The sequence below is a fragment of the Denticeps clupeoides genome, chromosome 7, assembly GCF_900700375.1.
Source record: "Denticeps clupeoides chromosome 7, fDenClu1.1, whole genome shotgun sequence".
NCBI lineage: Eukaryota > Metazoa > Chordata > Actinopteri > Clupeiformes > Denticipitidae > Denticeps > Denticeps clupeoides.
This window is the reverse complement of record NC_041713.1, coordinates 7,608,353-7,633,922: the sequence shown is the minus strand read 5'-3', so window position 1 is coordinate 7,633,922 and position 25,570 is coordinate 7,608,353. Positions and strand designations below refer to the sequence as shown.

Sequence of the window (25,570 nt, the reverse complement as noted above, 5' to 3'; positions counted from 1 at the left end):
ATCATTTTAATTCTGTTCTTGTGAGTGTGTGTTTGTGAGTGTACGTAGTTGATGTGTGTAAATGAGAGAGAATGAATACTACATATGTATTTGTGAAAGGTATGCATGTGCATTAGCTTCATGTGCCATGCGGTACAGCGGAGACATCATCACATCGGTCCTCAGTGCTGGTTAACCACATTGCGGCAGGCATATGAAGGCTGTTGGTGTGTGTTTCAGTGTGTGTGTGTGTGTAAATGATGTGTGTGCCTGTGTGTGTGTGCCATACGCCGAATTTGTAAGGGTGTGAGGGCGGAAACAGCGCCGCTGTCCCCAGCACTGGTTAACCACAGCATGGCCGGAGTATGAGGTCAGTGCTGGTGTGAGTGAAGGCCATGTGGTTCCCATCTTCCACTAACGTCAGAGTGATTTATGACGCTTTGTCCCAGCTCAGCCAAACTGCAGCAAACCCAGTGGGCCGGTGTGTGTGTGGGTACGTGTATGTGTGTGCACATTTATGTGCTCTTCAAGAGAATAACTGATGTAATATATGCAGCATATATGTGTGTGCATGAATTTTATGGGCATTTTATAAGCACATAAATGTGCACACACACACACAGGGCTGAATATACTAATTGGTATCTAATGGAGAGACAGTGTATGTGGATATGTATACATTTTTGGGTTGGTGAGTTACATGTTGGTGTTGGGCAGGTTATGGCAGAGTATGTCGCACATAACTTTTTAAAGGTGTGGCTGAGTGTGTCCTAAAAATGTCTTATATTTTTATAGAGAAAAACTGTTTTTCCTGCACTCACCATTAGGTGGAGGCTTGATGTCTGTGTCTCCTTGCTGGTTGGAGTTGTCTGATTGTCCAGATTCTGAGGGGGACAAATAGAGACAGAGAAAATACTGAGACCCACGTACGGATCAGAAGTCAACACAATATTTTTAATGCGTTAACTCCAGAATACGCTATACACAGTACGGTGGTAGTGCATATCGTGGACCACGGAGGCCTATCCAAGAGCACAAAGGACCATTGTACAACACAGGGACCTATCGCAGAGCAGAGGGGCCCACCGCGGAGCTCAAAGCCTATTTTCATTTGTTCTTTCTGGCACCGACTGATGCCCTCTCAAGAAACCCCAGTCTCCTCCGGCGGCTGGTAAAAGGGCCGTGGCTACGTCTCCTATGGCCCTTTACCTTAACAAGTCCACCATAAACACAGAACCGGCCCCCACTCCCGGCAAGATTGTTTTATTTGGCTGCCGGCTTTATAACATTCTTTCTGTGTGGCATGACGTAAAAAGTTTTTACTCCCCTGGAGCTCAATTGGCTGGCCAGTGGGCGAAAGTTGGGAGAGACATTATGCCGCGTGTCCGCGGAACACGCAGAGCGTCGCATCTGTGCGGTCAACGCTGGCCGCCGTGGTTTGTGCTGACTGCAGGCGCCTAGCAACGGTGCCAACACATTTTTAACTTCGGGCAAATGGCCGCTAGCACTGCGGCTACCGCACTAGCCGGCCTGCTCCGCGGAGGTGCGGCAGCCTGACGGAGGAGGTGAAGAAGCTACAAATAAAAGGAGAAATGTATTTTTTGGGAGTTTGTGGGAGAAAGAGGGGAAGAAAGGAGTTTGTCACTCCTCGTTCTCAGCGTTGAGCACGTTCCCCAGCCTCTCCTGCTCTCCCTCTCCCTCGCTCGCCTGTCGCTCTGTGGAATCCTGGCAGCCATTTTAGTGCTTGGCAGCCATCTTAGCATTGGCGGTACCCGTGCATTCCTGCTAGCTGACGGCACACCCACGTGTGCTCACTCTCAAGTAAGTCTTAAATACCCTTAAAGATAGGGGGAGGAAGATAAAGGGGGTCCAAAAAGACTGAAACAGGAACTGAGGAATAAAAAAAGAAGGAGAAAAAAACCCCACAAATGCACCACGTTAATGGGCTAAGTTGAGGGTGGGAGGAGCTCCTCTAATTGTCTGGGTTCAAAATGGCTGCTGTTGTTGTTTGTCCCCTAATTAAGATGCCGGAGACCAAACATCAGCCAAATTAGACTGAAGCACATCAGATGGGAAAACACAGCAGAGTGATGAGCTAATCTGAGGAGCCGGTGAGGAAAATTGCCCGAAAAAAAAAAAAAAAAAAAAAACTTTTTTCATTGATACAAGACAAGCTGTCAGTGTACCAGCAGGGTCAGGAACCAGGGGAATTGGTATGAGATTAAACAGCTGCTTTTTTTCAATTATTATTGTGTGAGAGACTTCACAAGCTTCATCATTGCTAGACCTACATTTATCAAACAAACCTTAAGCGTAATTTTTATGCTTTTTTGGTATTTACTGAGTAAGATAAACATTTTTAAATTTGCTAGAAATTTTATTTGGGACAAGCGAGTAAAAAAAAAACTTCAGCAGCTTGATTCATATATGGTGATATATAAGCCGTTGGCACAGATCTCCTTATATGCTTTTTCTAAATAAAAAGCAGATAATCCAGGATATCAGGCAGAGGATTTCATAGGCGGGGTTCTGTAAAGGCCTGTAGTTAAAGATCTTATTGTTAACAGCTTCACACAAGGAGCCATGACCAGTATTGGGCTATTGCCCCCTCTGGTGGAGGGGAGGACAGCACAATGGCCTGGGAAGGAGTTCTAGGTCTCGGACGACCTCCAATCCAATTACACGGCATATTAGCTGTGCTCGTTGTGTTGTGCTGGACCTGGACGTACAAGAGAGACTGAGCTATTGGAGTGAGACAAAGGGGAAGATGAGCACAGGACAGATAATCAAAAGCTGAAAGACAATGGCGAGTCTGTCCATTATTAGAGCTCTTGCTCTCTTTTTCTCTCTCTCTATGTCCTACAGGGCCCAATCACCATCGTTATCAGCAAGCCACAATCCCGAGGACTGCTGACAAACAAGCTCTCTGTCTCTCGCTCTCTCTCTCTCTCACACACACACACACACTTGACAGGCTCCAAAACTGCTCATCCTTACCCTTATCTCCCTACCACAGTCACCCAGAAGACCCTTGTATAAACTCTGCCAAAGATGAAGCATGCACAGACACACATGTGCACACACACACACAAACACACACAAAATCTACACACAAACGCAAGACACACCCTAATTTCACTAAAAGGCCATACTCTGTACCTAATCAAGAAACAGTATACACTCAACTCAGGGAATACAACTTTTTCCTCTAGAACATACAAATGGCTCCTCAGACCAAACATTACACACCACACTTTCATAAACAATAAACAAACACCAGTTTTATGCAGCAGCCACATAGGGCCAAGTCTAATTGACTCATTTACCATGCGCATATTCATAAATGAATGTGCTTGCACATACAAACACAATCGCTTTTTTTTTATATACCCTATTTACCAATAAGCTCACTCTGTTGTTTTATGCAACACAACTGCACAAAGGTAAACAGTAAACATGGCATGTTAATCTAAAGCATACTAGCTGGAGGGGACTGCAAATAGGAATCCGGGAAAATCAACATTATTCAAATGATATTGATAGGAGAGATGGGGGTCTGTTGGAAACATGTGAGTTAGGGAGGGAGAGGAAAATGTACTCACTCCCTCACCATCAATAGTATTGGATGTTACTGATGAGACAACCAAGTGATTACCAAGTGAAACAAAGTTCACATTATACAAAGTTGAGTCTATATGTAAAATCAGTCATTCTGTTAAGCATCTTATTAATAAGCCAATAACCTCAATGTTGTATCAATATATTTTTTGTCATAAAAATTCTGTAATATGCACACCTGTAATAGTTAAATTATTATAAATATAAAGAAAGTTTGGTCTGATGGCTGAGCCACAAATCTATTTGAATCTATTTACATTCACTGAACTGCTAACACTTTCTAGATTAATGTGTCCAACAAGCTTTAATGTTGAACTCTTAACATCTTAATGAACTACATCACTTGAGCTTTTTGGTTCATTATTGTTAATGATAACTGAGAATTGTACTGCTATGACAATCATTTTATTGTCTTTTATACATTACAGGTTTTATTTTCAAAGTGATAATTATCGGAGTGTGATGCATCACTACTGTGATTTCGCATCTGTCTCACAGCATCCCGTCCTCCCCTCTCTCTCTCTCTGGGCTGGATTAGGCCGGACTGTGGTGAGCGCTGACCCCCCTGCCTCATGTGTCTGTCGGCGCCGCTGTCGGCCTCAGTGCAAAAAGACAACCCTTCCCAGATTAAGCTGTGCACAGACACACAGACACATGCACACAGAAAGTACACATATACACAGATGGGGTTATTTATAGCCAGCTGGAGGACAGGAAGTGGGAAAACACACACACACAGATAGAGAACAGCTGTCCATGTGTGACTAAAAGTAGTCTTGCACCAGACGTGTGTGACTGCATCTGTATCTAAAAGACGACAGACGTTGGCCCCTCATCAGGTGAGATGCTACACTGGCACACACACACACACACACACACACTGCAGTTAGTGTGCTATGGCTCTGTATGTACATGTTGGTTGGCCAGGTATGGCTGGGAGATATGGTGCATGTGTGTTCACCTTCACAGGGAGTGCACACACATCAAACACACACACACATGACCGACTGAAGTCTAAAGCACACGGGGAGCCAGTTTTAGTCCAAATGCAATTAAAATGATTATTTTTTAAGTATGCGTAAGACATTCGACCACATGTTAATGTATGCATGTATCTGTATGTTTTTTGAACAACAAACTCACTCTGCCTTCCCACACATACCAACATCCCCCAATCCAAACTCAGGATAAAGAGGCAGCACCGCCTTCCCCAATTGGGTTTTGCTTAAGAGGTTTATCGGTATGTTGCTAAACATTCTGACCTTTTTTTTTAATCCTTAATGCGCTTAAAATGTTCCAAACCCTCCTAATCCCCCCGGCTATCCCACACAGATGTTCTCTGAGCTCTTTTATTGGACTTTATTTGAGTATTTTTCCCCTGGTTTGCACTTATTTATTCATTTCCTATCTTATAAAACCATACATCATCCGCTGACTACCCTGCATACACCCCCCTCCTCCCAAAAAAAGCGCACACACCACCCCACTCCACCCTACCCGCATCGGCTCACGCGTCTCTTCCCCCTGCAGCTCTTTTCAGCAGGCATGCTTTGTGGACGCCCATGCAGAGGGCTTATCCTGGGGTCCTAAAGTAGGAAGTGGGGGCAATTCTGAGTCCTGAGAGGGAATTGCCTACTCTTAGCTCTAACCCCCCCCACCCCCACCCCCATTGAACCCAGGTGTGTATGCCACTGTAAAAATATGTGTTTATTATATGTGACAGCAATGAATATATCTCTATACACACAGAATACATGTCTTAGAATGGACAAGTGTGTGAGTGAGTGAGTGAGTGAGTGAGTGAGTGAGAGAGAGAGCTGGCGAGCGCGCGTGTGTGTGCGTAGATGAGTGTGTATATGCAGCATGCATGGGTGTGGGTGAGAACAGTCCATATGACTATGCATGAGCGCGTGTGGGTGTGCGTGAGAATACAGACGTGTCAAAGTGCCTATGGCAGCACCTGTGGGAGACTGTGTGTGTGTGTGAGTGTGTGTCTGACGAAAACTGTGTTACATGTTTGTGAGCGTGTACGAATGAATCAGCCTTGCCTCACGTTAAAAATACTCCCTGCAGGTATTTTTTTTTATCTTTTCATAAAAGCCAAATATATTCACAGTCCACATAAATCTGCTGGAAACAGACTGGCCCATTTTTCGGGGTGCCCTTCCTTATTAAGGGATAACGTGTTTTGGCTCAGAGTGTGGCTCTTATGGAAGGGACATGAATGCGTGGTGAACATGCCCGATGTGTGAACACATCCTGAAGCTACATTTGTGTAGTGTGAACCCATATGTGTGACCATGTGGCTGTGTACGTAGCAACACACATACAATGCGGCATAAGCATGTATGTATATGTGTCTATCTGTATGTGTGTGTGTGTGTGTGTGTGTGTGTGAGAGAGAGAGAGTCTGTAATCTGTGCCAGGACGGAGCAGGTGTGGGGGGAGCTGCCCCGCGTCGCCCGCTGCCCATCTGCGTGCCCGTCTGTGTGCCGCCTGTGCCCGCTCCTGCTCTGCCAACACCGCGCCAAGCCCAGGGAGCCCGCGGCCACAGAGGAGCTGCAGGCAACAGCCTGAGGACCCGAAACACCAGAGATGGAGAGAAAGGATATAAGAATACAAGAGAATGAGGAGAGGGACACGTTCCAGGGAAAGACGGTGGGATGGTGAGGGACGGAGGAGAAATGAACAGTGGAGAAATTGTATTTGGGGAGGGGGGGGGGTGTCTGGCTTCCTGCCCATCTCTTTCATCTCCCGCTCACCCTGCGTCTGATGCAGCGATGTCGACAGCGACGCGGGGGGAATTTATCTAGGGCTGTTGCGTTACTTTTGTTGTTGTTGTTTTCTCCATCTCAAAGGGACGGTTTTTAATCCATACGTTTGCAAGCGGAACAACTTTGTTTTTCATCCCGGAGAATAAGCAACTGAGGTGTGTGGTTTCTGTAAAAAAAAGCAAAAAAAAAAAAACACAAAGTGCCATATCGGTAAAAAATATTATGTGTTATGGCCCCTGATGCCGAGAAATGTTTACACGGCCGTGGTGAATTCGCCCGGCCGGCCCGGCCGCCCTCGGCCACCAGATGGCACTTGTGGGCAACAGGCGCCGAGCACCTGGAAAAGAAATCTGCTCTCGGAGACAAGTGGGTGAGGAAGAGAGCGAGAGAGACCCAGCATAAATGGTGCCGGAGTGGATATGCAGTCTGGAAGCCACAATTACCCAAACAAAACACTCAACAGCTTTGGGCCTCTTCATTCTATCTTGCACCTCCATCTTAAACGCCGTCTGTTTGCCAAAAAAAAACAAAAAAACATGGCCATGCATCTATGGAGTGGCGTTTGCAGAGTAATTCAAAGCCCAAAATAATGAGCTGAAGCACACCGGCACTAGCAGCCACTCACACACATCCATGGAAGGCCTGAATGTCTGTCTGTCTGTCTGTCTGTCTCTATGTGTGTGTGTATGTGTGTTGGTTTATATATATAAACCAATGTGTGTGTGTGTGTTGGTTTGACAGAAAACAGTCTATATGCTTGTGGGAGTGTGGATCATGTGATGCTACCATGTGCCAGCGAGATGGAAAGAGGGAAAGGGAGAGATAGAGAGAGATAGGGGGTAAGGAGGGAGGGAGGGAACGGGGGGAAGGGAGAGCTGTGGGAACGCATGGCTTTGCCAAGAAAGACGAGCAAAAGGAGAATAAAAGGAATGAAAAAAGAAAGAGAGACTTGTTGGCAGAGTGGGGGAGGAGAGAGAGAATGAGGGAGTGTGAGAGTGAGAGAGAGAGACAGACAGACTGTGCCTGTGTGTTTATGTGTGTGTGTGTTATTTGTATGCATGTGATTGTGTGTGTGAGTGTAAATGCGTGTGTTTGTGTGCTCCAGACTTCTCCACGATGGCGATGATGAGGCTGCGCTCAGCAGGTAGAAAAGACACAAACCAAACAGGCAAAGCGCCGGACACCCGAGGAGGAGACGAACTGGGGCCCGGGCCGCAGCCAATGTCTGCCAACTCTGACCCTGTCTGGGGCCTGTGCCACACACAGCATCAGAGAGAGACAGACAGGCACACAGACACGGCATCCCTACCATGAGCAGTGGCCCAACATGACTTCATGCATTTCCAGCGTGAGTCTGAGGCCTGAAGAGGTCGCATCCAGGTCCCGTCAATATCTGCAATCTTCGCCTCACAAAACGACACATTTCAATAAATAACACAATTTCTTTAAATCTCAATATATACAAGAGCATTTCAGATGAGAAGACCTTGGTCAATCAAGTTCAATCAATACAGATATAGGTTTGCAATGTAAAACTTTGAAAATTGCATCTGTCTAGACCTATGCGACTAATTTAGTTTCTCTCAGCGAGAGCGGCAGTGTTTGACCCACCAGAGTAGGACGATGCTGATGCTGAAACTAGTACGGTGCAAAAACGATGTACCGTGATATTCAAATATTGAGCGCAGCCACAAGAGCCCTAATGCAAACCCAACAGTCCAAAACGCTCCCCGCACGAGGGTCTACAAGGGGCAACATCGCAGCACCAACCACTCGCTCATATATACAGCGCGCAATAATTAAGTCGCGCAATCATATGTTTGTGAGCCAGCAGCGGCTCCCCGACACTTCAGCGGCATTTGGTTGCCGTGCTCCGCGTCAGGCAGATTATGGAGGGGGGATTTATTTTGGTCTGTAAACGGCGCAAATAAATGCACAGATAATCGCTCTGTACTCGGGAGGCCGTGTTTTACAGGCGCCGTAAAACTACACACAAACACATAAATGACGCCTGTAAAAGTGAGTGCGAGCGCCTCAAAAAAACACGAAAGCCTATTCGGGCTAATGAATTGTGCGAACAAGGGGCGCGAGGGGGGGGGGGTAGAAACAGAGAAAAACGCTAAATGGGACATGAAAACCTTTTCAACTGAGAAATTTCAGTTTAAATAAAAGAGCGGGACAGAGAAAAAAGGCGTACGAGCGAAGGCGGGTATGAGCTCACTCCTGTACGCTCCAGATAAAGTAATGACTTGGTGGCTCTTTGAACATTGCATGAGCAGGTATCAGTTGGGCGCACTGGGGCAAGGGAATGGCCCGGCTCGATTACACTGATAAGCCGTGACGCAAGAGAGCTGAACAGGGCCAAAAAAAGAAAAAGGGGGGGGGACTTTCAAAATACAGGTCCTTTCCCAGGGAAGAGCGGAATAGTGGGGGTGAGGGTGGTGTGCCCAAAAAGGAAGATGACGGAGTCAAGGGGGTGGGGACAAATGTCAAACAACTGAACCCAGAGTGAGAGAGAGAGAGAGAGAGAGAGAGATATCCCTGACCGTCAGCTGTCTGATGACCACACAGACGTTGCGCTTGTCACTGTCCTCGCGTGACCCATCTCTGGTGTCACCGAGTGCGTGTGTGTGTGTGTGTGTGTGTGTGTGTGTGTGTGATCTGTGTCAGCACTGGCATTATCTCCTCCTCAGTAGGTGAATGAATAAACAAACGTCTAGACTTCCTGCTTATTACAATGCCATGTAGGTCAGCCAAGCAGGCCTGCCTCAACACAGAATTCCGAGTGTGGAAGGTGCAGAACAGAAGCCACCTCGTGCTCAGCAAAACTCAGATGCAAAGGCCAGGACCGGTGAGGGAGCTTAGCCCAAATTACTGTGTGGTTTTGGGCAGAGTTTGCATACTCGACAGCCCTCACCATGAATCCTGCATCAATCCAGCGATCAACATTTTAAGGTTGATAATCCCATTACGGCTGCAGCAACTAACCAGTCTATTACAATTGGTTTTTAAAATAGTTGTCAGCAAATTCTCCTAACTGACTAGATGTTCATGTCATCATCTCCAGGATCTTCATCGTCATGATGCAAACACAGTTTTTTTGTGCATTTGGAGTGCACAAGGAATGCTTTTAGGAGTTGGAATGCTTTGCTCACCCATCTGCCCATCCATGTTAGGTTTACCAGTTCTCTGGATTCTTTTAGATGCATTTTTTTTTGTTGCATAGGTTGTTTATTTTATGCATTTCTTGATATGCATCTCTGCATTTTTAGATGCGGAAATATTGCAATAATAAGTGAACTTGGTGCAAACACCAAATTCCTTCTCGGTTTCTGGAATTGTCAGCTAGTACCTGATGTACAGGTTCGTACTCTGCGGTGAAACTACTCCACTAAAGAGCCAAGGCTGCACCACGGCTCTCCTGCTGCAGACCGACCTAAAATGGAGCTACAAAAATAGTGTTCTGCCGAGGACCTGAGGAACCAGCATCTGTTTGGCAGTGACTCCGCAGTCTAGTGTTTCACTCAGAGGCTCTGGGATCAGCTATTCGGGCCAGAGTTTCATGAAAAACAATTTTATATGAAACAGGGGGAGGGGGAACAGGGTTATAAAAGGAGAGGGGACTCAAAAATAAGAGAAAGACAAGCATGGACGAGAAGGAGAGGATGAGAAACACAACAAGAAACCAAGCGATTAAAACCGAGAAAGATGGCGACAGTGGAGACGATGTTGGGGTTGCCAAAGACCCCTTGGAGGCTGCAAGAGGTGGCACCAGGTGAGCTGCAGGTGCAGGAGAAAGTGCGCAGAACGTTGTGACCCCTAAAGGCCACTACCTGCAACTGCACCCAACTTTGGAGTCCCATCAGCCCCTGGGCCGCACTGCAACCCAGCTGCACAGGCAACCGCACTGTCTTGTACTGGCCAGAGAGAGGAGGAGGCCGACGGGAGCTGAAATCACATGTGTGGCAATGCTGTCCGTTCTGGAACTTTCTTTTGTGCCTCTTAAAACAATTCTGAATGCAAAGTTCACGAAAGCAACAAAATCAAACAATCTCCTATGTAATTCTTATATTAAAGCTGATCTGACAGATGTTGAGACTTTCTATAAGTTTTGAGTCTCACAAGTTCGGGCTGGAATTTAACACGAAAAACAAGCACTGACCCCCCCTCAAAAAAAAAGTGTTTTAAAAAAACCACCCAGGATACCGCACAGATCATTAGAGCTGCCTGGCGTGCTGAGGTTCCAGCGCTTTCCACGCCGTTCAAAGCCGACTGTCCGTTGTGTGAGCTCACTTATTTTTCCGCACACGGAATGACACCGAGGAATGCACAGCGTTAAACACGTCCTGCCAGCAATGGCCGGTGAGCTGAACCAGGCCTCGCCGTGGATGCGTGAGTGTTGCCTTTTTCTCGGTTGTGCACGCGTGTGTGCACGCGTGTGTGTGAAGGGGTCACGGCCATATTGATTGCACGTGCATTTTGCAGAGCAGCCGAAAAGAAATCCAGAGAGCAGCGGGAGGGAGTTTTCTTAAATGCGTGTGGACTAAACAAACCAACCCGCCCAGCCCAGTGACATGCAGGAGGAGGACAGACGGGGTGAGGGAGATGTGGGCCGCTCCATTTTTTCCCTCACTTTAATCAGAAGCAGAAGAAGATTTTTTTTTCACTTTGCCTGGGAAAACCATGACAAAAAGCTGAAGTTTACACGAGCTAATAGCTGTGTGTGGTGATGTGGTGAAGTGGGCGGAGGGATGGGTGAGGAAAGGGGGGGGGCAAACACACAGAAGACTACTGACTACCAGCTGCATGGACGTTGTTTTTTTTTTTTTGTTTTTTTTGTGTTGCTCTGAATGTAGTGAAAGGACTGGAAACAGACAAAAATAGAGAATCAGGGTCAAAAAAGGAAAGTGTGCATTTCCGCTTTCTGCTGAAATGTTGGGCTTCTTCCTCCATCATCCCTCTTTTCAAAACCATTTCATTCTCTTCACGCAACTTTGGACCTTAGACCATTTTTGGTCAATTTGAAGACGAACGTTTATAAAGTATATAAGTATAAAATGGGAGATGATGATTGACAGGCCTCACTAACATCATTCTGGACAAAAATATCCCTCTTTTTGTTGCAGCTACACCCAAAACATTTTAAATGAAACTAAATTGAAAGAAAGGAATCCCTAAAAAAAAGTAGCTAGTAACCCCCCAGAGTTTAGCCTGTTGCTGGGGCTAATCCCAAATCTCACACTTGCAATCTCCACGACCCCGTTCGCGTGCTTCTGATGAGCCCGGGGCCTCATCCTGTCTCCTCATCTATCTCGCTCTTACAAACCAAATCCTTGCCGGCTTTACATCTTTAAATTCACTTCCACTTCTTCCCAATCCCGAGACGCGCCTCTCGTCAGCGAATAAAAAAAAAAAAAAGAAAAATGCACACATGCACAAACACGCAATGCCGCACACGCCCTTCACTACACACTCCTCTGACTTCCCTCCACTCTTTTCATCTCGTCCTTATTAAAACGAGGAAGTATGAAGCAACTGAAAGGGGAAAAGAAGGATTTTTCCCAATCAAACCTTACCACCACGCCCCAAAAACTCCAGCCCCTTTTCCCCGTTCTGTGTTGGGCTCTGCACCCATCCACACTCCGCTGCTGCTGGGCCGCGCTGCGAGCGTTCAGCAGGGGTTGTTCATTATTTTGAATTTACGGCCTGCTCGATTTGGCTGCACCACCGCCGCGGCAACAGAGGCAGCTTTTGGGCAGGCTGGCAGGGACCGGCCAACCTCACTCACATAAAAAGTCACATCAAATCAACGTGAATGAATAAAAAAGCTGTGCAGTGGCCAAGAGCTACACACTCTCTAACTCATACACACACACACATGTACACACACACTCGCACACTACCCTAAAATTAAAGCTCAAGCTGCATGCTGTCATCTTTCGGGAAAAGGCCTTGCTTGCCGAATGACCTGTTCTAAATTTTACATGGTTTGTGTGTGTCAGGGTGCGTGTGTGTTATGCACCTGTGAGTTAGCCATAAATTCAACTTTCAGGCAAAATTCTACAATTTCTAAAAAAAAATTAAAGAGAGAGAATATTGACCATTTGAATCGAACTATTAATGCCATAATAGCTGCCATAAATGCAGCAGAAGTGTGCTCAGGAGCTGGGTGGGCAGGTCAGGTCAGAGGTCGGGTTTTCCGGTTAAAATCGGATCAGTGCGGTAGCCCGGAGCCTAATGACCGGCCGCGGTATCATGATTCGCAAAGCCCCTTCCTATCATGGTGCTTCCTGCTCATGCTGGGGGATTTGAGCCATTTGAACATGGTTTAGAGGAGGAGGAGGAGGAGGAGGAGGAGGAGAAGGTGGAGGACGAGGAGGAGGAGGAGGTGCCCCCATCACTGCAGCCCGGGGCCCAGCAGCTCAGAGCAGCCCTAAAACCCTCACTGCTAAATCTGTGGGTTATGTAAGGTAAAGCTCTAAATCTCCCTACGCCTGATGTTACATATTACTGTAATTGCAAATGAAAAAGAGAGAGACAGAGAAAGGGGAGTGGAGGCAGTAGGAGGAGATAAAATGGACGAAGGTGAGTGGAGAGGGAAAGCGAGAGAAGGAAAAAAAGGACAGAGTGGAGAACTTCACAGATGCAACAGGTCTCTTCTCGGTGCTTGGAGCAATGACCTATTTTTTCTTTATAGCCTTGTCACCCTCCAAGAGCGGAGAGAGAGAGGAAGTCCAATAAAAAACCACGGTCTGGATTCAACACTGGAAAGGTCAACAGGCTGACCGGGACTGATCTCATTTGGGTCACACATACACACCAATAGTACTAGGGATCCCACTGACACCAGTGTTTTGAGACATGAGCACAAGTGATGAGTACTCACCAATACCGAGTATCAGTGCCTAATAATTACAATACATTTTCATCTATTTCAACTATAGTATCGTCTCCTTTGTTTTACCAATACTGAAATACTTGAACTTAATACTTGATCTTAATCGTTCAAAATGAGATTTTCATCTATTAATGTATTCACTCCTTTGCTGTGCAGTGTCTCATCCTTCCTTCAGTTCAGGAAAAAAGCCTCCAAAAGCCTTTACTTGCTTATGTCGACTAGGGCTGTCACGATTGGTCGACTAGTCACAATTACGTTGACTATCAAAACCGTCAATGCGTTGTTTATTTCAGGTGACTAACGTTAACTCATTTGATTTTGTATTATTCGATTCATTGGTGATGAACTGGTGATGAACTGGTGATGAACTTAACATATTTGGATTCCAAAGTGTTTCAAATTTTAGTTTTCAGCACAAACATAGCTAATAATTTTGCAGGAATAAATAGGTTCAAATTATGTGTTGATTGTAAATTTACTCTAAATCATACAGTTTGGAACACTTCTGGGAATGTTGCCCTTTATGTTGCACTTTACAGTTGAAGAATTGCTGCAATTTTTCATCGTATCGTGAGATCCTTGCCAATACACACCCCTACTAGACAGCACTGATTTCCATGCCAACCCATGCACAAATCCCAAGCAATGAAAGCGCACTCTGTGCCAAACTAAGGCAAAAACAATACATCGCAGACAGTTCCTGAATTACAGCACACATTGACAAACACAAACAGAGAGCAACCACACAACATCACTGATGATGACGGCAAAATTGAACTTTCATGAATGAAAAAAAATAACCTTTTAGATGTCAATATAAATGCGATTCTCAATGTTTTTATTAGAGACACTCAATGCGTTTGAGAGATCTGACCTTGGTTTGCACATCACCACATCGTTCTCATTATCCTCTCAAACCCACGACTGCACTCTTGTAAAAATTAAAACCGCATGTCTCTTAATGTGTGTGTGTGTGACTGTTTATGAAGACCAGATCATGGATTCTCTGTGCACTGCATGACATGTCGACACCGAGGCCAAACAGCTCTGTGTTGCTATGACTAAAACTTTCACCAATCTCGGCAGACCCTGGTTAGAACATAGTTAGCCCCAGTCTAGTGACCCAACGCACCACATTCTGATCTAGTTTATGCTACTAAAATGAACTTGTACCGCAGTCGATCCCACCTAGTTTGGCAGACGGACTCTCCCTCTCTTTCATGCCGCTGGCGCTGATCCAAGGACAGGCCAATCACGGACTGTCGGACTATGCAAATGAGACGACTCAACAATGAATGATCTAGGATTAGGGGGAGGGGTCATTTTGTAAAGTATGCCGGCTCATTCTGAAGAGGCCTGTTACTAAATGGCGGTGCTAGGCCGCACAGATCATCAGATTCATGACAGTGAGATCAATAAATGTATTATGCTGTCCGCCTACGTATTCTGGAGAAATTGCTTACCGTACTCCACAACTGACATCTAAATGGAAAGGTATTTTCGCCACTTTCTGCTCTCTCTCCGCATTGTGGCAGCACTCAGGATGAAAAAGAAGCCTCCTGTATATTTTGCCTCAGTTTCAAATTCCACCGTGCAAAAGTGCAGCTGTGGGCTGCCGGCCACATCTGCCCTGAAGAAAACACTGGCCTCCCAAAAGACAGAAAAGAACATGGAATAAAATAAAAACAGGGAGAACGGTTTCTCGTGAAAGCCCTGGGCTGAATGTAAGGAGATCAAGAAGAATCAGACAATGAACCCTACATGCCTTCTGTCAGCAGAATGACCATCAAGCGAGGGCATGGATCACTGGGGAAGTACTCTACAAATCTTGCACTTATCGTGACAAGTGACCTTCTCAAACACGACTCCCCACTTTATAGATTTCAAGAGGCTGGAAATGACTTTTTTATCAGTCCCAGGGTCATCAATTGCTCAGTGCTGGGGACAGACAAAGACGACTTTCTAGAATTATATTGTGGAAACCCCAGGTTATTCCCATGCGCAGTGGAAACACATTCTGCTCAAGTGTCATTTTAGAAAAACACACACATCTGGTGTCCTCTTCACTGCTGAGGGAGGGTCAAAAGTCAACAAGGCACTCTGGACAAATGAGACGATAAGTGGCAATTCCACTGAAAGTTTCAAGCTGCATTCAAAAGTCAGAACCATGTTACCATAGTAGCTTGATAGCGGCTTAATTAGAAGATCGGGTTGTCGTAACGTTGTCCACCTGCCAACGGTGACGATGGTGTCTACACTCTCCTAGTGGGGACCAGTCAAGGACTTCATGGACGATCGATGAGTGAGTGGCCCGGTTTCCTGAAGCCTTTCTTGCTGACGTCTGGATCACTGATGCAGCTGCTTGACAGCAGAGTTTTGGACAAGACACGAGGACGGAGCTCATGTTTCCCTGGGCTCGGTCCGGTTCCTGTCTGCTGGGGCGCCTGTAGTGGTTCACAGCTCCCAAGGCAGGCTGAGCAGTGCCGGAGCTAAGACTTACTGCAGGAAATGCCTCACCGATAGTCACCCCACTGGGATCGTAAGATGAATGTCAAAGAAAAAAAGAAAGAGAGGGAGAAATGAGAAAGGATCTGGAAATGGTTTCAGCAGAATGCAGCCCTCGAATGGTCCTTTAATTGGGGTTATATGAGATGCTGGATCGCAAATCTTTCCACGCGAATCTCCGTCTCTCCCTCTTCTTACTGCTGCATTTAAGCAGATTGGCCATCCTTCATAAAATGCTCTGCTCCGCTTGGCGGATCCTTCATGTTGTCCTGGCGAGAAGTGCAGTGAAGATCCAAAGACCACATAAAAGATGTGTGGTAAATGACTATCCCAAAGGATGAGCTCAGGAGCCTGCTGGTATATCAATAAAGGCTCTCGATTGAAACCTCCTCATAAGAATATGCACAGGTGATGTTCCCTTTCATGCGAATGGGTGAAAAGGAACCAAAAGGCTCACGAAATGTGGAATTTGACATCCCACGAGATAACAGTCTTATTGCATGGCTCAATAAAAGCTGAACTCCCAAATTTAAGCCCTATCAAGTTATTGCCAGGAGCTATTGGGCCTGTTGGATGCTAAGTTACTAGAACCTCGGGACCTAGTCGGTTTCCGTAATAAACAATGGATATTATTGCCAATAATGTAGTAAAGAGCATGACGCGACTATCAGATTTGGACGCGATCAAAGCAGTGGCAGAACTCCAGGGATGCTCTGAGCTCGGAAGGCCAGGCGCAAAGGCAGAAAGCAGCAGCCCTTAGCGGGATGAGCACCGATAAGACCTGCGGCTTTACAGCTCAAATCAGACCCCATTGCAGTGCTCACCAGCCCAATAATGGCCACCTCCACAGCTGCTGAGTTTCGATTTGCTATCATTACCTTGAGTAAATGTATGAAAAACACAGGAAAGGTTCTAGGTACTAGGAATGTTGAAAAACTGTAGGTGGACAATTCAGGCCATGGGATAATACACTAGTCTACTGTGTGACGGGGGATCAAATGGCCAGTCCATCCTCCACCACAGAGCCCGGCGCCCAATCAGAAAAGCACAACACTGCCCTAATCCACCCGGCCCTAATCACACACATCATCACTGTGGGACAGTGCGTACAGTCTGAGTATATTACTGCAAATGAATCTGAACTGATTAAATCATTAAGGAGATTTTTTTCCCCCCTACATTGGCCACTAAAATCCAGCTCTTCTCTGCTGTGGAATGAGAGGAAGAGAGAGCGAGAGGATTATGGTGTTTGGGCTGTGCTATAGCAGCTCAGCTACTAAGCACTCAATCACACACCGCCACACGCACGCGCTCTCGGACTTACAGAGATCACGATGACACTGATGAGATCTCAATCTGGGTTGCGATGAGCTGATCGCCAACAACCCACCCCCCTTCGCCTATTCCTAACCATGCACGCTGAGATCAGGTCTGCTGTTGACAAAAATGAACCAGGATTATCCTGAACGAATCTCCTCAAGATGCACCAATCTCAAATTAGGTTTCCATTCAGAAATAGCTGATGGGATTGATCCCAAGTCGGTGCTTATGGGCAACTTTCACACAGGCTCAAAAACAAATGGCAAAGCAATTAGGACAATGTTGGACCAAATCGTTGCCATGTGACCCAAATTAAAGCTTCAAAATAAATAGGGCCTTTAGGATCAAACTCTTACAGATGCCAGAGCGGTTTACTGGGAAATCCATGTTTTTTAATTTGCACACTCACCTAAAAAGACCTGCAAAGATTCTGTGGTTGTTCTCATGGCTGAGTCCAGCACGCTCTATTCACACATCCCCATGTTTTCATTCCACACAAGCCATGTCTTTTGTTCCTTTCATTTAGAAAAGTCAAGCTGAGCTACTGTCGGGGTTTACATACCTTCCCATTAAACAAGATTAATAACCTCATATACTGATCACTATCACTGCATTTTTTTCTCCTTTTCCCTATGCGGTCTAAACCAGAAACAGAACGGGTGATGGGTCTCCCCCGGGCAGTGCGCCTCTCCAAAACCACAGTGCTGCTGACTGCACACAACCAGCTGGCCCCCGCCAAACACACTCACCCTGACCGCACTTCCCATGCCGTTCTCACACTCGTTTTTCCCAGCCACACACACACACACACACACACACACATACACACACAGAAATGCCAGAAGGCACCCACAACTAACACAGTGTGCATGGCAAAGATTACCCTCTGTTGATAACTGACAGCTATTCTGCAAACACTCGGCACGGGTCATGTAGCATGACTTCATTGAGACGTTTTCTGTACTCCAGCCAGCAGGGCAGTAACAATGGTTGGTGTGATACTTATTAATGACTAACTACTTAGTAACTATGATGCTACAACCGCCATTGTGACCAGAGCCTCCTGCATGAGTGGTCAGGAAAGACGTACAGAGGCTTGAAAAAGGCTCACAAAGTGGCAGAAGTTGCAGAAGACAGAAGGATAGACAGAGCATGCCAAAAAAAAAAGGAAAAGAAAGGGAGAGCGGGTCTTCTGTAAACGTGGAGAGGAGCGAGGGATGGCGGGAGGAGGGGGCAGTGCGCTCCTGCCGCGCTCTGTTTTCCCTCTGGCTGGCGAGGGCCGACTGCAGCCAGCATAAACACATGCCTTCATAGCACACACATTTCCTGCTCGGGTCCGCATCCCAGCGCCGGGCCACACAGGCTCAGGACACCACAGAAAATGAGGGAGAGAGAGAGAAGGAGATAGAGTGCATGTGTGTATATACATACATGTCTAGGAGGAAATATGTGTGTGCTTGAGTGGGTGTCCTTGTGCACATGTAGAGAGACCAGAAGGATGAAGTGTGAGTGTGTGTGAGTATAGAAAGCGAAAAAGAAAGTGTGTGGATGTGTGTGTGCTTGCACGCGCACGCCAGGCCAACCCTCTTAAAATGTACACTGTGAACGGGCTGTACAGTTAGCCTCATGTGACCCATAAGGATCATCCTACACGTGGAAGGAATCTGCATCCATCGTGGAAAGCGGCAGCAACTGAAGAAAACTACCTGAAGACATTATTCATGTTCTAACTCAAAGTTTGACTAAAATGTTTACGAATAAGAGACCCACAGTGGGTCTTAACACAAAACCCTGTGGGACTCCAGATGGCTATGTGACATTAATAAACACTTACATGAACATTCTGAAATAATTCGGGAAAAAATCATATCAGTTATAGAAAGTGAGATGTTTAAGAGTATGGAAAAGAAATAAGCAAAGTAAATGAGAGTAAAATGACAGGAGTAAAACCTACATGGCTTTCAGGAGCAACAAGGGATTCTGTCATATCTGTTCCTCACATGTGTTCCAGCTCTCATTTATTCCATTAGCGCTTTTTTCTCTCTTTTTTTCTCTCCTCCCTCTCCGCCTGTGACTCCCCTCTGCTCCCACCCACGGCCCAGCTATTCTCATTCTTCCTGCATTCTAAGAGGGAGTCAAGAGGAGAGCGCACTGTAAGCCTGTCTGATGGCTGAACACAAACACCAGCTTTCGCTCTGGCAATTCATCGGTGAGCGTGCACCTCCTCTCACTCGCCTCTCATCCTAAATCAGGCGGAAAGAGATTTAAAACGCCGCTGCCTTTGCAGCAGGCATGTGTACACGATGCCTCAGATCTATGATTGGTTTTAAATGTTAATCAGAGACATATTAACACATCGTTATGCTTTAATTGGGCGGACTGGAAGTTGGTGAGGCGGCTCCTCTCCCATGTTTTCCTAGACTTTGCAGGGACATCTGAGTCTTTTCATGTGAAATGGTGTGTAAAACACGACATGCTGCCAGAGGGGCCTCTCAGCCCGCAGAGGACATGATTATCTGGGGATCATTTCACACCAAAAAAGTGCCTCTGGTCTCCCAGTAGCACACAGAGACAGGCAGACACACACCATCGCTCCAGCCAGACCAAGAGCTCCGTGCCCAAAAGAAGAAAAAAAAAACCCACACACCCCACTGTTCACCACTCTCCCTTCTAAATCACCCCCAAATCGTCCCTTCTTTCACTCCCTCTGCATGTCATAGTGCCTCAGTCTCCCTCCCTTCAGCCATTGTTTCTTTACCCCTTCTCAAGCCTATACCTCACTTTTCTTTTTCTGTCCTTTTTTCATGTGCTCTCCTTTTCTTCTCTGTCCCGCTCTCTTTCTCCCTGGCAGCGGAACGTCTCCAGTGTAGAGAGGGACGTCTGCTTTTCATTCTACCGGCAGGTCTTAATGACTTAAGTGAAGTCATTCTTTGGAGAACATACCAAATTACCCTGTTTCGAGCCCCTCTCTTACCCCCCGCCCCACCCAATCCTGTTTTTCGGGCTTCCCTGGCTTCTTAAGCGCTTAAGGCCGGAGCTGTGGAAACTTTCGTCTGTGGTCTCATTTCAATAAAGAGGGGGAGTTGCACATGTGCAAGCACTTTGCTCAACACACCAAATAACACCACAGCACAGAGAACACAGGGGTTTAACCAAGCCACACTTACACACACAGCGGCCAGGTGTGTGCTTGCATGTGGGTGTGTGTGTGTGTGTGTGTGTGTGTTTAAGGCACACCCATTTCAATGTATGACATCTTTAAAAATTCCCAAACTCATCAAGGTGTCTTCCCAAACTCTAGGGTGGGGCGGTTTTCTGGGAAGCAAACCAAGTGCCTGACCCAAATGTTCACTCCTACTCAGCTAAGGGTCCTAATCCACTGGCATATTGACACAATCTGGCTGGATTTTGCAGCTAATCTAATTTTGCTGTACTGAAACAACATTTACAGTCATAAAAACCCGACAATCAGTTCAACACCAACAGGGGTGTATTTCTATACAAATCCATATTGTGGGAATGGCAAATGGTAGGAATTTTCTTGTTCTCAGGGGCAATTAACTGGGTACTAAATATACAATTAACTGGACCCTAAAGGCAAGAAAAAGACCATTGGACAAAATGTGCCTCCTAATGTGACGTCCACTAACCTGTTTTTTGTATACCTGCAATAACTTAAATAAGATTCCTCTGAATTGTCCTTATAGATCTATAACTGCACAGACAGATGCACTGATGTAGCACTGTGCCATAACGTGCAGTAATACAGAGTAATGGCTCATACAGCAACGTCATGTAAAACAACTTCACCCCATGTGATGGCGCCGACCTCCGCTCCTGCCTCGTCCTCAACTGTGCCAGTGTGTGTGTGTGTGTGTGTGTGTGTGTGTGTGTGTGTGTGAGCATGCAAGTGTGTGTGCGTGGCAGATTAGAAGATTAGGTCGACATCTGTTAACTGTCCCAGCCTGTCTGCTAAGAGCGGATGACGAATGAAGATCCACTGACGGACAGTTGCTGTGCCTATTTCACCCACTGCTAGTTCAGATGTGGGTGATGGCTGGCACTGACGGACACCGGGTGGCTGCTAGCGTGGGAGCCTAGTGTGTGTGAGTTTGTGTGCTTGCAGGTGGGCAAAATGAAACACGGAAAAGGAGGGCAAGAAATCTCAAACTTACCAACACAGGTGGCTTGGCAAAAAGGAGGAGCAATGGGGAGAAGAAGAGATTTGGCGGGGTGGGGGGTGTGTGGGGGTGGTTGGGCCGAGGGAGAAGTTAAACGGGGGAGCAGGAAGGAGGGAGGGCGCCAGAGAGGGGAAACACGTGAGGGGGTTAAAAGTAACAGAGGCTTTATTGTTTATGATTCTTTGGGGAGGGGAGGGAGACGGGAGAGAGGCGGAGAGGGGGAAGGGAGAGAGAGAGAGAGGCAGAGAGCGCTGGCCCTGGCACCGAGCGCCGAGCCTCCGACCGAACTGGGCCGAGGTCCAGGCCCCGGAACAGCTATGCTAACCCACCGACACAGACAGGAAAGCTTAGCTACGCTAACGGCAGACAGTCAGGCCGAACTAGCAAGGTGTGCACTGCATTTTGGGATCTGTAGTTTATTGCTGGGCCATAATTATAGATCAATATAAAGTGATCCCGCGGTGTGTGGCTCGCGGGCCGTGAGTTTGACGCATGTGTTCTTTTTAGGTAGAGCGATGCTAATGTAGGCTATGCCTTCAGAAGACACATTTGAAGACCAAAGTCACCATTTTAAAAGCGGCACTTCATGCAACATTGCACAATAAGCATAAGAGCATGAGAGCCGTTTTAAAAAATATAATTAAACATAATCTCCTGGGGTGTAATTACACCTAAACGAAAAAATATAAAAGGTTGGAATAAAAGACTGTCCCAATTGAGTGTGTTCTTAAAATACGGCCTACAAATGCAAATCCTCCTGTTCTTGGGGCAACAGGTTTAACCTACCCCGCAATTCACTGCGCAGATTTCTCTTCCCCATTTCCTCTTACTACAAAGGAAACATCAGGAAAAGACTTTTTATTCTATGTTCCTTCCAATAAAAATGGAAATTAAAAGATCATAATTTTATGCCCCATTGAAATTATTAGTAATGTGCTTTGGTGGAATTTCAGAATTAAGACACTGTAATAATCTGAAGGCTGGACCAATCGCTAAGCGGTTGCAGCCCTCAAAAACGTCCCGAATGCCAGGACTTCCAAAGCATTCAGCGCGTGAAATGAGACATACTGATACTGTCACACACAGACTAAGCTCTGCTAACAGTGCTGAAAGTCAGAGACCTAGTCACAAACACACACACACACACACACACACACGCTGATGCACTGTAACGGGCGCCTTCACACGCAGGCTAAGCTGTGCTAACATGGACACAAACTCACGCAAATCGCGCGCCGGTGCCAACAGTGGCCTGGAGGCGAGCTCGGCCGGTGACTACTGGCCGCTGTGAAACAGCAAGACAAAACAAGCACGGGGCCCGGAGCTGAAGGCGGTGCGTTAAAACCCTTCATCGCTGCCACTTCCGTCGTGGCGTAAAAAAAAAAAAAAAAAGTCAACAAACAACAGCAGAGGGGGCGCGTGAATTTACGGCTGAACTCGAGACGCTCACATGCAACAACGGTCATGAAACGCTTGCAATCACTGGGCGCCTCTGCTGTGGCCCCTCCTACCTCCATCTTTGACAGATTTTTAACCAAATAGCAGCAAACGAGCGATTGTTTCTGGCAACCCGCGACCACAGGGCTCTTCCAAGAGGCTGGGGAACAGAGAGGGAAGAGGGGAGGAGGTGCTGGATAAAATCAGCCCTGCAGACGGGATTTAAATCAATATTAAGACTATGTGCGCTTGTGGAAAGCGAATCAGGGCTAATCGGTCTCGATACGTTCGCTTTCACCTGCCCCGTCTGGCCTATGTGTCTTCCACTCTCTCCCGTTTAAGTTCCTTCCCGGCGGGCACATTTATGCTTCGGCCCTTCATAAGTGTGGCCTCCGTGGGACCAACGCTAAAGACAAGGACCATGAGAAACCTGATTATTTGCTTTGAATCTCCGGAAACGTTCCGGTAAAAGGAGCAGAGTTTGAGGGATGGAAGCAGATGGTAAGGGGAACACATCATGGGGCTTTTAAGAAAGAGTTTCATTCTGGACCAGGGGAGACAGGAACTGTGCGTGTCCACACGCGTGTGTGTATGTCTTGCACTTTGATAGGCACATGTGTACATATTGTGCAGATTTCGTTTTTAGAGCATTTTGTACATGTCTCCACTACAGACCAAAAGTGTTTTTTTTCTTTCGAGGTGTTATTAGGAGAAATGCTGGTTGTTGAAGTAACAACATACACTGTCAGGGTAACTGAATGGATATGAGCATTTTTGTAGACTATAAAACTTTTGAAAACCAGTCAGCCTCGTTTGTTTTCTTGTTTTGAGTATTTCAAATGCTTCCTTGTAACACTTTTCTTTTTTTGAAAGCAGCATATTGTTTCTCTACTTTTGCTTTTATTCTGAGGGTGGCCAGAAGTATATGTGTACACTATGCCTGCACTGTATGTGCACTGGAGAGTTATTACTGTGCTTGTAGTCTTTGCATCTGTAACATACTTTAGAGTCTGTAGTCTGGGTATGCAGTCGCACTGTGCGTGTGTGTGTGTGTGTGAGTGTGTGTGTGCACTCGCAGACAGTGCTGCAAACGTGTTGACAGGTCCTGCCTCTGCACTGTGCTGCAGCAGGATTATGGGCTTTTGCTCTGCAGCTGAACTAGCCCGTGACCTGACATGGCCTTTCCCTGTACAAGGCTCTACTGGGAAGACGGCGCCGTAACTCATGTCAGCGGGGGGCCTGTATTTCAGCTTCATCGTGACACAACCTATCCTGGGGAGAAAGGCCCCCGACTGAGCCTGATTAACACTGTGCCGCACGCTGACCTGTGTAAACGGTGGCCTTCGCCACAGGTAGACAGACAAATACAGACACAGAATATCATGCAGAATATCTATCATGGACGTAGATATTTTGACAGAGTCGTCTCTTACCTGTGTTTAAGGGTGAGAAGGGAACAGAAGGCCGTCCAGCAACAACAGGAGACACACACACACACACACAGAGAGAGAGAGAGGGAGAGAGAGAGACACTAAGGTCAGTATCTGATATATATAGCTGAGCACATTCCTCTGTATTTCCACACTACTGGGAGCTTCACCGTGTACCGAGGTGTGAGGTGGTCACAGTTCGCCTCTGACATTCTGCTGTGCCTGCATCATAACCACTCAAGCACAAAATGAGTGTGTGTAAGTGTGTGAAAGGAGCATAGCTGTGGTAATTTCTTTTTACATTTTAGCCTCTTTAACACATGAAACATAGAACATTCATTGCTCCATACACTTTTAAACCACATTCATGGCATTGAATTATGTAAATTAAGTAAAATTTTGCTAAGTTACTGCTGAAATTAAAACGTTAATCAAGTTAATTTGAATGCAATCCGAGATAGACAATTAAGTATTTTATTTGGTGCAAACATATCTTAGTAGGCACAAAACATCACACACGCTAACTCATACACACTTGTGATTTACAAATGTGTTACAAATGTGTAACTAACTACACTTAATAAGTGAGTTAGAGTAATAAGCAAGTCTAATACATTCCCATGATGAGATTGCCGAGCAAAAATCATTTGACAGTTCAGTCTAAAAAGCTATACTCAGTCTTCACATTTAACTAGCCACACAGGCCTATGGGCGTGCTGGGAGACAAAATAAGAGCCTGTTGCATCCCCAACAGGTGACACAGGGGCCAGACATAAAACAGTTGACCTCACTTCCTCTTTCAGTCACCCTGGGCAGTACGCAGCAGCTCACAGGAGGAGGAGGAGAGGAGGCCGAGAGCGGGAGTGCTGGTGGGGGTTGCCTGAGCAGAGCGAGGGATTTTGGCCTCTTATCCGATCAGCTGCAAACGCATTAATTAATTTACAGGGTTTTACACCCGCGTCCCTCTGCACTGCCACCAGATGTTGCAGCTGAGCAGAGGCTTAGAGAAGGACGGAGTGAAAAAAGAAAGAGAGAAAGAAAGAGGCCATTTAATCACCGACCTGAGGGGGCAGGAAGTTTTTTATTTGTCCCCCTGTGTCAGAGGTGCTCTGGAATTGATCTGTGACTGTGACAGAAAGAGAAGTAGAGGAGGGAGTGAGTGGTGTGTGTGTGTGTGTGTGTGTGTGTGTGTGTCTGTGCGTGTGTAGCGGCTCATGTGGGGGATATTTGAGGTGAGGTCAGGGGTTTTGGGAGGCACAGTTGTTATAACCTTTGACCCCGGCACGCTCCTCCATCTCCCAAGAAACCACTTCAAACACAGGGCCGCACCAGGGGAGGAACTGGGGGAGTAAAAAAGGCCCAGCTGCCAGTACCCCAGTCTCTCCGAAACACACACACACACACACACTCACACCTAACAAGAAACAG

The 25,570-nt window shown here is 46.5% G+C and overlaps 1 protein-coding gene across 11 annotated transcripts in view; it reads right to left on the bottom strand.

Annotated features, from left to right (window-relative positions):
- The window catches only part of nfixb (nuclear factor I/Xb), a 96,142-nt gene that overhangs the window by 21,166 nt on the left and 49,406 nt on the right, over positions 1–25,570 (bottom strand). For all 11 annotated transcript variants that reach the window (XM_028985701.1, XM_028985698.1, XM_028985692.1 and 8 more), the window contains one exon: positions 801–863. In XM_028985701.1, coding sequence (XP_028841534.1) covers positions 801–863 — 63 coding nt within the window. The remainder of the gene's footprint in view (positions 1–800; positions 864–25,570) is intronic.